Source organism: Nothobranchius furzeri, chromosome 7 (assembly GCF_043380555.1).
Source record: "Nothobranchius furzeri strain GRZ-AD chromosome 7, NfurGRZ-RIMD1, whole genome shotgun sequence".
NCBI lineage: Eukaryota > Metazoa > Chordata > Actinopteri > Cyprinodontiformes > Nothobranchiidae > Nothobranchius > Nothobranchius furzeri.
Window position 1 is genome coordinate 42783951 of NC_091747.1, and position 15571 is coordinate 42799521.

The 15571-nt window shown below is 40.5% G+C and overlaps 2 protein-coding genes and 15 non-coding genes across 17 annotated transcripts; 13 read left to right on the plus strand and 4 right to left on the minus strand.

Annotated features, from left to right (window-relative positions):
• Positions 1-50: 50 nt before the first annotated feature.
• trnak-uuu (transfer RNA lysine (anticodon UUU)) lies at positions 51-123 on the plus strand. Its single transcript has one exon. It is a non-coding gene; the product is annotated as a tRNA-Lys (tRNA).
• A 692-nt stretch (positions 124-815) lies between these two features.
• trnal-caa (transfer RNA leucine (anticodon CAA)) lies at positions 816-924 on the plus strand. The gene is made up of 2 exons: positions 816-853; positions 879-924. It is a non-coding gene; the product is annotated as a tRNA-Leu (tRNA).
• Positions 925-1397: 473 nt separating this feature from the next.
• Positions 1398-1470, plus strand: trnak-uuu (transfer RNA lysine (anticodon UUU)). The gene has a single exon. It is a non-coding gene; the product is annotated as a tRNA-Lys (tRNA).
• Positions 1471-2163: 693 nt separating this feature from the next.
• trnal-caa (transfer RNA leucine (anticodon CAA)) lies at positions 2164-2272 on the plus strand. Its single transcript has 2 exons — positions 2164-2201; positions 2227-2272. It is a non-coding gene; the product is annotated as a tRNA-Leu (tRNA).
• Positions 2273-2695: 423 nt separating this feature from the next.
• Positions 2696-2768, plus strand: trnak-uuu (transfer RNA lysine (anticodon UUU)). Its single transcript has one exon. It is a non-coding gene; the product is annotated as a tRNA-Lys (tRNA).
• Positions 2769-3006: 238 nt separating this feature from the next.
• trnak-cuu (transfer RNA lysine (anticodon CUU)) lies at positions 3007-3079 on the minus strand. Its single transcript has one exon. It is a non-coding gene; the product is annotated as a tRNA-Lys (tRNA).
• Positions 3080-3460: 381 nt separating this feature from the next.
• trnal-caa (transfer RNA leucine (anticodon CAA)) lies at positions 3461-3569 on the plus strand. The gene is made up of 2 exons: positions 3461-3498; positions 3524-3569. It is a non-coding gene; the product is annotated as a tRNA-Leu (tRNA).
• Positions 3570-4003: 434 nt separating this feature from the next.
• On the plus strand, positions 4004-4076 carry trnak-uuu (transfer RNA lysine (anticodon UUU)). Its single transcript has one exon. It is a non-coding gene; the product is annotated as a tRNA-Lys (tRNA).
• Positions 4077-4769: 693 nt separating this feature from the next.
• trnal-caa (transfer RNA leucine (anticodon CAA)) lies at positions 4770-4878 on the plus strand. The gene is made up of 2 exons: positions 4770-4807; positions 4833-4878. It is a non-coding gene; the product is annotated as a tRNA-Leu (tRNA).
• Positions 4879-5334: 456 nt separating this feature from the next.
• On the plus strand, positions 5335-5407 carry trnak-uuu (transfer RNA lysine (anticodon UUU)). Its single transcript has one exon. It is a non-coding gene; the product is annotated as a tRNA-Lys (tRNA).
• A 238-nt stretch (positions 5408-5645) lies between these two features.
• On the minus strand, positions 5646-5718 carry trnak-cuu (transfer RNA lysine (anticodon CUU)). Its single transcript has one exon. It is a non-coding gene; the product is annotated as a tRNA-Lys (tRNA).
• A 381-nt stretch (positions 5719-6099) lies between these two features.
• trnal-caa (transfer RNA leucine (anticodon CAA)) lies at positions 6100-6208 on the plus strand. The gene is made up of 2 exons: positions 6100-6137; positions 6163-6208. It is a non-coding gene; the product is annotated as a tRNA-Leu (tRNA).
• Positions 6209-6657: 449 nt separating this feature from the next.
• Positions 6658-6730, plus strand: trnak-uuu (transfer RNA lysine (anticodon UUU)). The gene has a single exon. It is a non-coding gene; the product is annotated as a tRNA-Lys (tRNA).
• Positions 6731-7423: 693 nt separating this feature from the next.
• trnal-caa (transfer RNA leucine (anticodon CAA)) lies at positions 7424-7532 on the plus strand. The gene is made up of 2 exons: positions 7424-7461; positions 7487-7532. It is a non-coding gene; the product is annotated as a tRNA-Leu (tRNA).
• A 480-nt stretch (positions 7533-8012) lies between these two features.
• trnak-uuu (transfer RNA lysine (anticodon UUU)) lies at positions 8013-8085 on the plus strand. The gene has a single exon. It is a non-coding gene; the product is annotated as a tRNA-Lys (tRNA).
• Positions 8086-8428: 343 nt separating this feature from the next.
• LOC139070707 (uncharacterized) lies at positions 8429-11872 on the minus strand. Its single transcript, XM_070553431.1, has 6 exons — positions 11869-11872; positions 11493-11780; positions 11243-11310; positions 10917-11170; positions 10584-10829; positions 8429-9823 (listed from the first exon to the last, which is right to left on the minus strand). Exons 1-6 carry the CDS (start codon positions 11870-11872, stop codon positions 9148-9150), a joined length of 1536 nt encoding a protein of 511 aa, XP_070409532.1. The 3' UTR covers positions 8429-9147.
• Position 11873: 1 nt separating this feature from the next.
• Positions 11874-14042, minus strand: LOC139070671 (uncharacterized). Its single transcript, XM_070553347.1, has 3 exons — positions 13972-14042; positions 12268-13860; positions 11874-12175 (listed from the first exon to the last, which is right to left on the minus strand). Exons 1-3 carry the CDS (start codon positions 14009-14011, stop codon positions 11886-11888), a joined length of 1923 nt encoding a protein of 640 aa, XP_070409448.1. The 5' UTR covers positions 14012-14042; the 3' UTR covers positions 11874-11885.
• Between the last annotated feature and the right edge of the window lie 1529 nt (positions 14043-15571).

The following is a 15571-nucleotide window of genomic DNA, read 5'->3' on the forward strand; positions in this document are numbered from 1 at the left end:
ATCTATCTATCTGACTATTTTACTCTGTTTCTGTCTGAAATCATTTTGTAGCCTGACTAGCTCAGCCGGTAGAGCATGAGACTTTTAATCTCAGGGTCATGGGTTCAAGTCCCATGTTAGGCATAGATTCTAAAGGCAACATCTGTCTATTCATGTGTAATCTTTCTACTAGTTCTTTTGTGAGAAGAATTGCACGTGCTTGCATAAGAATTTGGGACTTTATTTGAGTTTTTCTTAGTGTTGTCTGAGCTTAAAACTTCCCCCAATCTATGGCAACAATTTCTGATTTTCAAGCAAACGCATTTTGATTCAGGGTAAACTGGTTACACTGCATGAAAACATACTCTGTCAAAGGACTAAGCGCCCAACGTGGGGCTCGAACCCACGACCCTTAGATTAAGAGTCTCATGCTCTACCGACTGAGCTAGTAGGGCATTTGTCAATCTTGACAAGTTTGACAACGTGAGGTGACACTGTTTTGCCATACAGGGTTTGTTGCCCTGGTCCTTCAGATACAATAAATTACTGTAACTCAGTAACAATAAAAGAGCTTATGAAGTTGAACACCAATCTTCTAAAGATCCAAAGTGTTTTGGGAATGGGTTGAACTTGAATGAAAACAATTGCTTTTGATCGGGCAACTTCATTTCAGACATTTGACCAAACTTACAACTTATCGATTGTATTCATTATCACAGCCAGCAGTCTTACTTGGGATAAGTGGTTCTACAAGGTCAATGAAATAGCAAAGGACAACTTCAGAGGGTAGGTCACAATTCAACCTCTGCAACTTTATTATACCACTCCAATCTTCAGTCAAGATGGCCGAGCGGTCAAAGGCGCCAGACTCAAGCATTGCTTCCATTCCAATATGGGGATTCTGGTCTCCAGTAGGAGGCGTGGGTTCAAATCCCACTCTTGACACATTCATTAACTAGTAACAAAGGTTTATGATTAATTTTATCTCAAGAATAAAGATCTCTGGATGCTATCAGGAGCAATTTATTCAAAGATGGGTGGGTGTATCTTTGGTGTGCAGATCTGCAGAAAGACATATGTTGGTCTTTTTCTAATTGTTTTAGAAAAGTGCTTTTCTGTTAACAATGTTGTTATCTAACATAAAAAAACATAAAAATAACTACTGTGCCACTCATTTGAAGATTTGTGCGCTTATGTGACAAACTTTTTTACAGTGTCATCAACCAATGAATGAATGAATGAAAGAATCTATCATCTATCTATCTATCTATCTATCTATCTATCTATCTATCTATCTATCTATCTATCTATCTATCTATCTATCTATCTATCTATCTATCTATCTATCTATCTATCATCTATCTATATATCTATATATCTGACTATTTTACTCTGTTTCTGTCTGTTATCATTTTGTAGCCTGACTAGCTCAGCCGGTAGAGCATGAGACTTTTAATCTCAGGGTCATGGGTTCAAGTCCCATGTTAGGCTTTGATTCTACAGGCAACATCTGTCTATTCATGTGTAATCTTTCTACTAGTTCTTTTGTGAGAAGAATTGCAGGTGCTGGCATAAGCATTTGGGACTTTATTTGAGTTTTTTCTTAGTGTTGTCTGAGCTTAAAACTTCCCCCAATCTATGGCAACAATTTCTGTTTTTCAAATAAACGCATTTTGATTCAGGGTAAACTGGTGACACTGCATGAAAACATACTCTGTCAAATGACTAAGCGCCCAACGTGGGGCTCAAACCCATGACCCTTAGATTAAGAGTTTCATGCTCTACTGACTGAGCTAGTCAGGCATTTGACAAACTTGACAAGTTTGACAACGTGAGGTGACACTGTTTTGCCATACAGGGTTTGTTGCCCTGGTCCTTCAGATACAACAAATTACTGTAACTCAGTAACAATAAAAGAGCTTTTGAAGTTGAACACCAATCTTCTAAAGATCCAAAGTGTTTTGGGAATGGGTAGAACTTGAATGAAAACAATTGCTTTTGATTGGGCAACTTCATTTCAGACATTTGACCAAACTTACAACTTATCGATTGTATTCATTATCACAGCCAGCAGTCTTACTTGGGATAAGTGGTTCTACAAGGTCAATGAAATAGCAAAGGACAACTTCAGAGGGTAGGTCACAATTCAACCTCTGCAACTGTATTATACCACACCAATCTTCAGTCAAGATGGCCGAGCGGTCAAAGGCGCCAGACTCAAGCATTGCTTCCATTCCAATATGGGGATTCTGGTCTCCAGTAGGAGATGTGGGTTCAAATCCCACTCTTGACACATTCATTAACTAGAAACAATGGTTTATGATTAATTTTATCTCAAGAATAAAGATCTCTGGACGCTATCAAGAGCAATTTATTCAAAGATGGGTGGGTGTATCTTTGGTGTACAGATCTGCAGAAAGACATATGTTGGTCTTTTTCTAAATTTTTTAGAAAAGTGCTTTTCTGTTAACAATGTTGTTATCTAAAATAAAAAAACTTAAAAATAACTACTGTGCCACTCATTTGAAGATTTGTGCGCTCATGTGACAAACTTTTTTACAGTGTCATCAGCCAATGAATGAATGAAAGAAAGAATCTATCTATCTATCTATCTATCTATCTATCTATCTATCTATCTATCTATCTATCTATCTATCTATCTATCTATCTATCTATCTGACTATTTTACTCTGTTTCTGTCTGAAATCATTTTGTAGCCTGACTAGCTCAGCCGGTAGAGCATGAGACTTTTAATCTCAGGGTCATGGGTTCAAGTCCCATGTTAGGCATAGATTCTAAAGGCAACATCTGTCTATTCATGTGTAATCTTTCTACTAGTTCTTTTGTGAGAAGAATTGCAGGTGCTTGCATAAGAATTTTGGACTTTATTTGAGTTTTTCTTAGTGTTGTCTGAGCTTAAAACTTCCCCCAAGCTATGGCAATAATTTCTTATTTTCAAGCAAACGCATTTTGATTCAGGGTAAACTGGTGACACTGCATGAAAACATACTCTGTCAAAGGCCTAAGCGCCCAACGTGGGGCTCGAACCCACGACCCTGAGATTAAGAGTCTCATGCTCTACCGACTGAGCTAGTCGGGCATTTGACAATCTTGACAAGTTTGACAACGTGAGGTGACACTGTTTTGCCATACAGGGTTTGTTGCCCTGGTCCTTCAGATACAACAAATTACTGTAACTCAGTAACAATAAAAGAGCTTATGAAGTTGAACACCAATCTTCTAAAGATCCAAAGTGTTTTGGGAATGGGTAGAACTTGAATGAAAACAATTGCTTTTGATTGGGCAACTTCATTTCAGACATTTGACCAAACTTACAACTTATCGATTGTATTCATTATCAAAGCCAGCAGTCTTACTTGGGATAAGTGGTTCTACAAGGTCAATGAAATAGCAAAGGACAACTTCAGAGGGTAGGTCACAATTCAACCTCTGCAACTTTATTATACCACTCCAATCTTCAGTCAAGATGGCCGAGCGGTCAAAGGCGCCAGACTCAAGCATTGCTTCCATTCCAATATGGGGATTCTGGTCTCCAGTAGGAGGCGTGGGTTCAAATCCCACTCTTGACACATTCATTAACAAGTAACAAAGGTTTATGATTAATTTTATCTCAAGAATAAAGATCTCTGGACGCTATCAGGAGCAATTTATTCAAAGATGGGTGGGTGTATCTTTGGTGTGCAGATCTGCAGAAAGACATATGTTGGTCTTTTTCTAATTGTTTTAGAAAAGTGCTTTTCTGTTAACAATGTTGTTATCTAACATAAAAAAACTTAAAAATAACTACTTTGCCACTCATTTGAAGATTTGTGCGCTTATGTGACAAACTTTTTTACAGTGTCATCAACCAATGAATGAATGAATGAAAGAATCTATCATCTATCTATCTATCTATCTATCTATCTATCTATCTATCTATCTATCTATCTATCTATCTATCTATCTATCTATCTATCTATCTATCTGACTATTTTACTCTGTTTCTGTCTGTAATCATTTTGTAGCCTGACTAGCTCAGCCGGTAGAGCATGAGACTTTTAATCTCAGGGTCATGGGTTCAAGTCCCATGTTAGGCATTGATTCTACAGGCAACATCTGTCTATTCATGTGTAATCTTTCTACTAGTTCTTTTGTGAGAAGAATTGCAGGTGCTGGCATAAGAATTTGGGACTTTATTTGAGTTTTTTCTTAGTGTTGTCTGAGCTTAAAACTTCCCCCAATCTATGGCAACAATTTCTGTTTTTCAAATAAACGCATTTTGATTCAGGGTAAACTGGTGACACTGCATGAAAACATACTCTGTCAAATGACTAAGCGCCCAACGTGGGGCTCAAACCCATGACCCTTAGATTAAGAGTTTCATGCTCTACTGACTGAGCTAGTCAGGCATTTGACAATCTTGACAAGTTTGACAACGTGAGGTGACACTGTTTTGCCATACAGGGTTTGTTGCCCTGGTCCTTCAGATACAACAAATTACTGTAACTCAGTAACAATAAAAGAGCTTTTGAAGTTGAACACCAATCTTCTAAAGATCCAAAGTGTTTTGGGAATGGGTAGAACTTGAATGAAAACAATTGCTTTTGATTGGGCAACTTCATTTCAGACATTTGACCAAACTTACAACTTATCGATTGTATTCATTATCACAGCCAGCAGTCTTACTTGGGATAAGTGGTTCTACAAGGTCAATGAAATAGCAAAGGACAACTTCAGAGGGTAGGTCACAATTCAACCTCTGCAACTGTATTATACCACACCAATCTTCAGTCAAGATGGCCGAGCGGTCAAAGGCGCCAGACTCAAGCATTGCTTCCATTTCAATATGGGGATTCTGGTCTCCAGTAGGAGATGTGGGTTCAAATCCCACTCTTGACACATTCATTAACTAGAAACAATGGTTTATGATTAATTTTATCTCAAGAATAAAGATCTCTGGACGCTATCAAGAGCAATTTATTCAAAGATGGGTGGGTGTATCTTTGGTGTACAGATCTGCAGAAAGACATATGTTGGTCTTTTTCTAAATTTTTTAGAAAAGTGCTTTTCTGTTAACAATGTTGTTATCTAAAATAAAAAAAACTTAAAAATAACTACTGTGCCACTCATTTGAAGATTTGTGCGCTCATGTGACAAACTTTTTTACAGTGTCATCAGCCAATGAATGAATGAAAGAAAGAATCTATCTATCTATCTATCTATCTATCTATCTATCTATCTATCTATCTATCTATCTATCTATCTATCTATCTATCTATCTATCTATCTATCTATCTATCTATCTATCTATCTATCTGACTATTTTACTCTGTTTCTGTCTGAAATCATTTTGTAGCCTGACTAGCTCAGCCGGTAGAGCATGAGACTTTTAATCTCAGGGTCATGGGTTCAAGTCCCATGTTAGGCATAGATTCTAAAGGCAACATCTTTCTATTCATGTGTAATCTTTCTACTAGTTCTTTTGTGAGAAGAATTGCAGGTGCTTGCATAAGAATTTTGGACTTTATTTGAGTTTTTCTTAGTGTTGTCTGAGCTTAAAACTTCCCCCAAGCTATGGCAATAATTTCTGATTTTCAAGCAAACGCATTTTGATTCAGGGTAAACTGGTGACACTGCATGAAAACATACTCTGTCAAAGGCCTAAGCGCCCAACGTGGGGCTCGAACCCACGACCCTGTGATTAAGAGTCTCATGCTCTACCGACTGAGCTAGTCGGGCATTTGACAATCTTGACAAGTTTGACAACGTGAGGTGACACTGTTTTGCCATACAGGGTTTGTTGCCCTGGTCCTTCAGATACAACAAATTACTGTAACTCAGTAACAATAAAAGAGCTTATGAAGTTGAACACCAATCTTCTAAAGATCCAAAGTGTTTTGGGAATGGGTAGAACTTGAATGAAAACAATTGCTTTTGATTGGGCAACTTCATTTCAGACATTTGACCAAACTTACAACTTATCGATTGTATTCATTATCAAAGCCAGCAGTCTTACTTGGGATAAGTGGTTCTACAAGGTCAATGAAATAGCAAAGGACAACTTCAGAGGGTAGGTCACAATTCAACCTCTGCAACTTTATTATACCACTCCAATCTTCAGTCAAGATGGCCGAGCGGTCAAAGGCGCCAGACTCAAGCATTGCTTCCATTCCAATATGGGGATTCTGGTCTCCAGTAGGAGGCGTGGGTTCAAATCCCACTCTTGACACATTCATTAACTAGTAACAAAGGTTTATGATTAATTTTATCTCAAGAATAAAGATCTCTGGACGCTATCAGGAGCAATTTATTCAAAGATGGGTGGGTGTATCTTTGGTGTGCAGATCTGCAGAAAGACATATGTTGGTCTTTTTCTAATTGTTTTAGAAAAGTGCTTTTCTGTTAACAATGTTGTTATCTAACATAAAAAAACTTAAAAATAACTACTTTGCCACTCATTTGAAGATTTGTGCGCTTATGTGACAAACTTTTTTACAGTGTCATCAACCAATGAATGAATGAATGAAAGAATCTATCATCTATCTATCTATCTATCTATCTATCTATCTATCTATCTATCTATCTATCTATCTATCTATCTATCTATCTATCTATCATCTATCTATATATCTATATATCTGACTATTTTACTCTGTTTCTGTCTGTAATCATTTTGTAGCCTGACTAGCTCAGCCGGTAGAGCATGAGACTTTTAATCTCAGGGTCATGGGTTCAAGTCCCATGTTAGGCATTGATTCTACAGGCAACATCTGTCTATTCATGTGTAATCTTTCTACTAGTTCTTTTGTGAGAAGAATTGCAGGTGCTGGCATAAGAATTTGGGACTTTATTTGAGTTTTTTCTTAGTGTTGTCTGAGCTTAAAACTTCCCCCAATCTATGGCAACAATTTCTGTTTTTCAAATAAACGCATTTTGATTCAGGGTAAACTGGTGACACTGCATGAAAACATACTCTGTCAAATGACTAAGCGCCCAACGTGGGGCTCAAACCCATGACCCTTAGATTAAGAGTTTCATGCTCTACTGACTGAGCTAGTCAGGCATTTGACAATCTTGACAAGTTTGACAACGTGAGGTGACACTGTTTTGCCATACAGGGTTTGTTGCCCTGGTCCTTCAGATACAACAAATTACTGTAACTCAGTAACAATAAAAGAGCTTTTGAAGTTGAACACCAATCTTCTAAAGATCCAAAGTGTTTTGGGAATGGGTAGAACTTGAATGAAAACAATTGCTTTTGATTGGGCAACTTCATTTCAGACATTTGACCAAACTTACAACTTATCGATTGTATTCATTATCACAGCCAGCAGTCTTACTTGGGATAAGTGGTTCTACAAGGTCAATGAAATAGCAAAGGACAACTTCAGAGGGTAGGTCACAATTCAACCTCTGCAACTGTATTATACCACACCAATCTTCAGTCAAGATGGCCGAGCGGTCAAAGGCGCCAGACTCAAGCATTGCTTCCATTTCAATATGGGGATTCTGGTCTCCAGTAGGAGATGTGGGTTCAAATCCCACTCTTGACACATTCATTAACTAGAAACAATGGTTTATGATTAATTTTATCTCAAGAATAAAGATCTCTGGACGCTATCAAGAGCAATTTATTCAAAGATGGGTGGGTGTATCTTTGGTGTACAGATCTGCAGAAAGACATATGTTGGTCTTTTTCTAAATTTTTTAGAAAAGTGCTTTTCTGTTAACAATGTTGTTATCTAAAATAAAAAAAACTTAAAAATAACTACTGTGCCACTCATTTGAAGATTTGTGCGCTCATGTGACAAACTTTTTTACAGTGTCATCAGCCAATGAATGAATGAAAGAAAGAATCTATCTATCTATCTATCTATCTATCTATCTATCTATCTATCTATCTATCTATCTATCTATCTATCTATCTATCTATCTATCTATCTATCTATCTATCTATCTATCTATCTATCTATCTATCTATCTATCTATCTATCTGACTATTTTACTCTGTTTCTGTCTGAAATCATTTTGTAGCCTGACTAGCTCAGCCGGTAGAGCATGAGACTTTTAATCTCAGGGTCATGGGTTCAAGTCCCATGTTAGGCATAGATTCTAAAGGCAACATCTTTCTATTCATGTGTAATCTTTCTACTAGTTCTTTTGTGAGAAGAATTGCAGGTGCTTGCATAAGAATTTTGGACTTTATTTGAGTTTTTCTTAGTGTTGTCTGAGCTTAAAACTTCCCCCAAGCTATGGCAATAATTTCTGATTTTCAAGCAAACGCATTTTGATTCAGGGTAAACTGGTGACACTGCATGAAAACATACTCTGTCAAAGGCCTAAGCGCCCAACGTGGGGCTCGAACCCACGACCCTGTGATTAAGAGTCTCATGCTCTACCGACTGAGCTAAGGCTTGCGCGCATAAGTCTCACAATCGATTTTGGTAGTAGTTATTGTTGGTGTGCTGTTGAGTGCGATGCAGCGGGTTCGAGTCCCGCTCGGAGCATTCTTGACACCTTAATTAACAATGCTCCGTGAACTATGTAGGCGTTTTTATAAATAAATTTCAAGCAAAAGTAAACGCATAAAAACTGATAAAATAAATGAATGAGCTTTAATATAAGTCTATTTACATGCCACTGAATTAAAATGTCAAGTTTCCTGAACCCCTGATTCTAATTAGTTTCAAAACCCTCTATGGCAATGAAAACATACTCATTCCAGGTGTTTATTAATTTCCACCTTTTCAGATCTATCTACTCACCTTGGCTGAACCAAAATAAAATACAATCTACCATAATTCAATTAATTCTAACTCAAAATCACAACAGTGTACACAGGCCCTTTCATTTTGTTTCAATGTCCTCCTACATCTGCAAATGAAATCACAGCAGAGAGAGGAGAAACCTTTCTGAGCTGCAATCTGTAGTTTTCTTAATAAAATTCAAAGATAAACCTTTTTTCTGCCCCTGTCAGGATATGAACTTACTGGTACTGTGTTCACCAGAACCTTTACTATTTGACACCAACAGGACATATTTTGATTAGTCTAATTAAAGAAAAACAAGAAAATACAAAAACTCACACTTGTTTATTTTACAAACAGGCTAAAAAACAAACAGTAAACACACAAACATCAAAAACAGAAAAAATGAAGCTATTTACATTTAAGATTTTTTTTTACCATAGCCACGTGCAGCCATTTCAGCTCTCCAGTCTTCAAAAGACTGGTTTGCAGTCTCTTCACAGTACCAGTTCCCAAAATACTGTTTATGGCAGGATGGCTTTCTTTCTTTTTGGCACTTCTTGCAAACTATTGTGTCTGTTTTTTTTACATATTTTCGTGTCTGTAGTCCAGCCTGCTCCTCTTTTTCCTTCCTCTTCCTGTACTGCTGTGTGGTGTAGGGTACATGTGGTGTCTGGCTTTTAGGTGCTGATGGCCCAGCCACAACAGGGTACACTGGCACAGAGGGAGTCGGAGCACAGATAAACTGTGGCAGGATGGGTTGAGGAAGTGGCTGGATCGGAATAAAAGAAGGTACAGAATAGGTGGGACCAGATGAGGTTGCTGGTGGAAAAATTTCCACAGACAACTGTCCTGTGTTCTGTGGCTGAGGCTGAGGTGGGCACTGTGCTCTATCTGACTTTTTGATTTTCAGTTTTGCCGTTCCAGCCGTGTCGGGATGAAGGACGAAGGTGTAAGGTTTGTGTGATGGAGCAGGTTGAATGGCTTTGTGCTGTGGTGCTGACTGCTGACTGGTTTCACCGGAAATGGCTGGCTTTGGTGCCAGAATGCCCTGTTCAAGAATGTCTTTCTCCTGTGCCCGGGTGCGTCTGCAATACCTGCATATGAAATAAATAGAATAGCTGATTTTAATTTCAAGGAATAATGTTCTTATCGATATTACAGATTCTGTGATGTTTGTGAAATACAAACCAACTAATATTCTGTCCTGTTTTTAAAGTCACTCAGATTTTATCACTGAAGTTAATAGTTTGTCATATCCCAGCAGTCATGAAGTTGTTGGCTTGCTTCTCTCTCTACTGATTCTCATCTTCTTCATTTTCTCTCCAGCAGAGGAGTCCCTGACACCAGTCCCAGTCTCTGTAGCTGAGTCTCATCTACTTATCTGAGAGGCCAGTTGGTTAGTCACTACGGTAAAATCAGAAAACCCTCAGGTAAGTACTCTGCAGTCAACTAACTTTCTGTTCACTCATGCTTCCAGAGTAACGCTGATGCAGCATAAGACTGCATTACCTACCCATCTCAGCTGGAAACCCCCTCTTCCAATCCGATGGTGATTCCTGCCACCACTGCCGGGTCACACAAGGACACTGTAAGCCATCCTTTGACCCCTTTAAAGATTACAAATAATTTGTGGATCCATCTAATCTTCACCCTTCTCTCTCACACCCCCCTGAGCAGACCGTACCTCCAGCGGAGTGAGCACTCCAAGTGAATTATCATTACTCCACTGATCCTCCTGGGGAGTACTATTTGTGTATCTCGCTTGTGAATAAAACTTCTTTAAGTTATTCTGTTTGTCTCTGGGTCAGCTAATTTGAGTCCATCATTATCCATCATGACACAGTTTTAACTCACCACTGTGTGAGGGTTGTTTTGTTGACTTCTGGCAACTGTATGGTCGTCTCCTCCATGATGGTGATGTTGTTCAGGATGCACTCTCTAATGTGCTTGTAAGCACGAATGATGAGGGTCCACCTTGAAAATGCCACACCTTCCACTCTCTTTGGGTTTGGATAAGCCATGCAGAGCTGGACAAAAATGGCCTCAACAATCCGGTTGCAATCTGGCCACTGTCCAGGAATGCGTGCTCCAGAATAGCACCTAGGAGGACAAAGGCAAGAAAAATGGACTCAGGCAAGATCTGTAGAAGAATATGCATCAGTGGCTGAACAGCTGTGACCAACATACCGCTTTGTCGACTCCACGCCTGGTGCAACAATTTTTTTTGTTGCTCTAAAACGGCCTTTGTTCAGGGTTGTTTGGTGGCGTGGAGAAAAAACGGTGCGCTCCTTGTCGTGCTCTGACAATCTCTTCCAAAGAGCAACAATGTTATTGGACTCTTCAAGGGTGAGAGCCAGGCTGTGCTCTCTCAGATTGAAGAGTGCTTCAGCCAAATCCTGCACAGCTCTGAAACCTTCGGTGTTGTCGGGGCCAACGGAGTCCTAAATGATACGTTTGTTACGTATTTATAAGAAAAAAAATGGGCAAAAGTAGCCAAATCATATCTAACTTACCTGTCTCCTTGATGTCCCTGGAATAGTGTCATCAGAGTGGAAATCAGGCAGCCTTGATGGAGATGCAGCTAAACATAAATATCAAAACCTTTTATTAAACACACATACACACACACACTTTCAGACACAGGTTTATAGAACAAAATTAATCAGTAACCTGGTTCTAAAGTCACTTATGTCACTTTACATAATAAAATAAACCATCTTGACTTTCCCATTTATGTGATATTTGGGCATGAACATCACTCACTTTCTTCCAGGTCATCCACAGGAGCATGTTTAACTTCCACAGCTGGTATCTCTAGGAAGGGTTCAGATGCAGGTGATGTTAAGAAGTCATGTGAACAGGCAGGTTGAGGAGTCTGGAGCGTGGTTTCCAAGATGGGAACTGTGAGATCCACAAAAACCTCAGACTCTTCAAAGCCCTCATCTTCTGCCACAGCTACGTCTTCTGTCTCCAAAGCTGCAATTGCCACTCTGCGGTCCTCAAGAACATCTCCTGTTTGGTTGTAGAGATACTCGATCCCAATGAGTTCCCCTGAAAGCAATCAAAAATCAGCTTTAACTTTAATTAACGTTTGTTTTAACTTTACCTCACTGTCATGACACAATTTCAGCAAACAAACACATTGTTGACTTTTAATTAGCTAGCATGAAATATTAATCTAATCAGAGCTTGGTCAAAGCTGAACTCCGTCTCCTCTGACTGGTGCATCAGCTCTGCTAACACACCTGTGTACGCCTGTGGCCCTGTGTAATTCACACAGCTCTTCCCGAGGACTTCCTGTGACAGCTGGTTTGCAGCATGCCTCAGGAGGCCGCTGTAGGAGTGAGGCTCTGATCTTCCTTCTGCTGACATGCTCCTGTCTTCGTTCCACCTGGCCAAGCCATCCAACAGGTATGCCTGAAAAAAGGTGTCACTTGCCAGTGTTCCTGAAAAATATTCATAAATATGTTTAAATGGGTTGTGAACATGAAGAGAAACTCATGGATAAGATTGTGAGGATAAAGTGCTTTTCCCTTACCAGGAATAAACCTGTTCATGTGCAGGTGGAAGGACTCGAGGGAAGTGGAGCCTCTTGCACATCGATAGGTTTTCAGAATGTGCCCCCCCTTCTTGATGGTGCCAGTCTCCATGTACAGGAGTACTCCTGGTGGGTCCTGGAGACAGCTGAGGTGCTTCTTCTGAGCCTTCCATATCTCTGCCATTCTCTCTGAATTGATGAGCGGAACTCCCAATGAGTTGCCTCCCTTGTGCCCGCTGTAGGCCTCAATCAGTTCTGATATCAAGGTCTCCATCTCCGAGCTGCTTCTGGTTGTCCTTTTGCAGTGACGTGCCATCTCAGCTCTGCTGATGTTTCGCAGCAGATCAGCATCTGTGGGGTGCAACAACTTGGCCTCCAGTTCAGCTCGCTTGGCTTCCTTTAGAGCTTGCAGGTCACAGTCATCCCACATGAAAATGCAGTGGCTCAGTTTGTTCATGAAGCCGGCATAAAGTGGATGAGAGTCGGTGGTGCAGCCCACTGCAATCCTCCTCATAAAGTGCCAAATGTCCAAGCAAATGCTGGTGTTTTGCCACGCCCTGATCATTTTGTGGAGATGAGAAGACCCACAGCAGTCCCGGTCGACATACAGCACTTCTGGAGGCGACACTCCTGCATCGTGGTAGCGCTTAATGACTCCCTCAACCATCTTGCCTAACCCATGACCTTCGCTCACTGTGAGTACAGACATGATGATCTGGCCGTGCTCGTTCCCCATGTTTGTGGCCCATGCTGCCGTTCCACGGCTGTGTCCTGCCAGCTTCCTGACAATTTTTTTAGTGGAGTCTATTTTCAGGACACGCCCAAAGGTTGACGTGATGGAAGCCTTGATTTCGTCTAACCTGCTCAGCACATCCTGCGCGTAGACTTGCATCAGCCAGCGGTGTTTCGGAACAGTCAACAGCGTTGGCAGTTCTCCGAAATTCAGAGGCTCAACCAAACCTGTGGATGCAGCTCTGGCAAAGCCTCTCTGGTGAGACATGAAAAGAATGGACTTCTGAAGCCATGTCTCTGCATGCTGCTCCTCCAGCTGTTTTTGAAGTTGGCTGCTGCTGTTTCCAAGGCCCCTCTGTCTCATCTGGCGGACCACTCCCATGTCACATCCAAGTTTGGATGTGAGAAGACAGGGAAACTGGATCTGATGTCCTACATCTAGCTGAGACACAATGTCTTTGCTCCAGCTGATGACTTTCCGTTTGCAGCCCTTGCATGCCAGGTACTCTGCAGCAATAAAATATGATGTGGTCATGCTGACAACTTGCCGAACTCTTTGATGCAGTCCTGCAGAGGTCAGCTCTTCTTTGCCACAATCAGGATGTGGACAAACCAGTCTCACCCGCCAAAGTTTTCTGGGCATCCAAAGAAACAGGGAGTGGCCAAAGTACCTCTCTGTTGCTGGCAGGCCGTGGGGAACAAGTGGTGGGTCAGGAGGGTGCCACCACAGTTTATCCAGCTTCAGGAGGTTGAGCTCTGGTTGTCCATTCCTGGACCACTTGAAGAGTGCTTTTGAAATCCACTGCTGATCTTCCACAGGCAGCGCTGGAATCCATTTGGCAGGAAGACAGACTTTCCTCTCTGTAAGCAAGTCACAAAAATAAAAAGTAAACATAATGTCATTAAATACTGTCAATATCTCACATAAATCTAAAAGATCTTTCTAAGTTAACACAAAACTGTATAACCTACGTGTCATTTCTGACTCCATCTGTTCTGCTGCAGCAACCATCTCACCGTCAGGCACATCACTTGACACAGCACAGGTCACATCTGGAACAACTGGAAAAATATTTTTATAAACAGCGTGTGATGAAAAATATCATAATGTGTTGTGCCTTAAAATGTTGCTCATTGATTACTTACTAGTAGGAATCTTTTTGGGAGAAATCAGATTCTTCACTGTGGTCTGCAAGGTCCGTGGTGTACATGTTTTCCTGTTCAACAGTGAAAGCAAGGATGAGCTCTGAGCTCTTGAAAGGCCGCTCCCAGAAGATGTGCCTTGTGACACTGTGCTGCTGGCTGAGGTGCTGGTGGATGGTGTACTGAGAGATGCAGGGTGGGAGGACAGAGTCCTGGTAGATGCAGCGCTGGAGGTGGAAGATGTGGATGCTGGCTGATCACTTGTTAGCAAGCTAGCAGTACCAGAAGATTCTGTAAGGCTGGCTGATTTAACTCGAATGGCAAAGCGACCTTCAGGAAAATGTTCAATGTATTTCCGGAAAGCCTTTTTGTTTTCGGAATGATTTCTGGAATCCTTCTTCTCAAAGTCTTCCCTTGACATGGATGCAACCAGATAACCTGCATAGCCCAGGGCATTTTCGGCAACCCACTTGAATGTCTGTCCACGGAAAATCCCAAACTGTAGTTCACACTGGCTGAGAACATGGATGGGGTTGCTTTTGTCTCCACCAACACGGAGGACAGACTTCTCTGCAGACTCCATCACCTTTTCTGGGGATGAAGCTCTAAACCATGGCCTCCTCTCCTTCTTGACTTCCATTGCAGCTTGTGAGTCAACCAAGTTAGTGCTGCCATCCACTCTCTTCCTAAATTTAGGGTCCATTTTTCCACCATACTTGAGAAAAAGAAAGACAATATTAAAATCAGATCAATGAAACATTTTAATTCCATAATCATGGAAATAAACACATTAAAAAAAGGATGCTATGATTTTAGGCAAGCATTTACAGAGATAAATCTCAAATCAGGTCTCTAAAACTCTGTCATCTTTGACTCTTTCACAACCGTACACATGTGCACGCACGCACACACACACACACACACACACACACACACACACACACACACACACACACACACACACACACACACACACACACACACACACACACACAACACACACACATACACACACACACACACACACACACACACACACACACACACACACACACACACACACTTTTCAGTTGCATCGACTGTGAAAAGTACTTTTACTAATGTTCAATATTCTACAAACAATGAATAATGACAAAAATGAGTTCATTCATTCATTCATTCATGAACAAAACGAGTAAAAAGGTTATACTTAAACTCGGTATAAGTATAGCGATTTATTTTATTTTATTTCATTTCATTTATTTATTTAAGGACCGTGCACATTAATAAAAAATTCTGTAAATGTGCCAGTGTTAGCCAGCAGGTTCATTTTAAACTGTAGTCCGTTGGCAAGATGCTATACTAAGCACGATGACTAAGGAGAAGAAAGAAAGAAAGAAAAAAAGATTAAATAAAATAACGTTACGTTTTCCCGGGTAGTAAGAAAGCT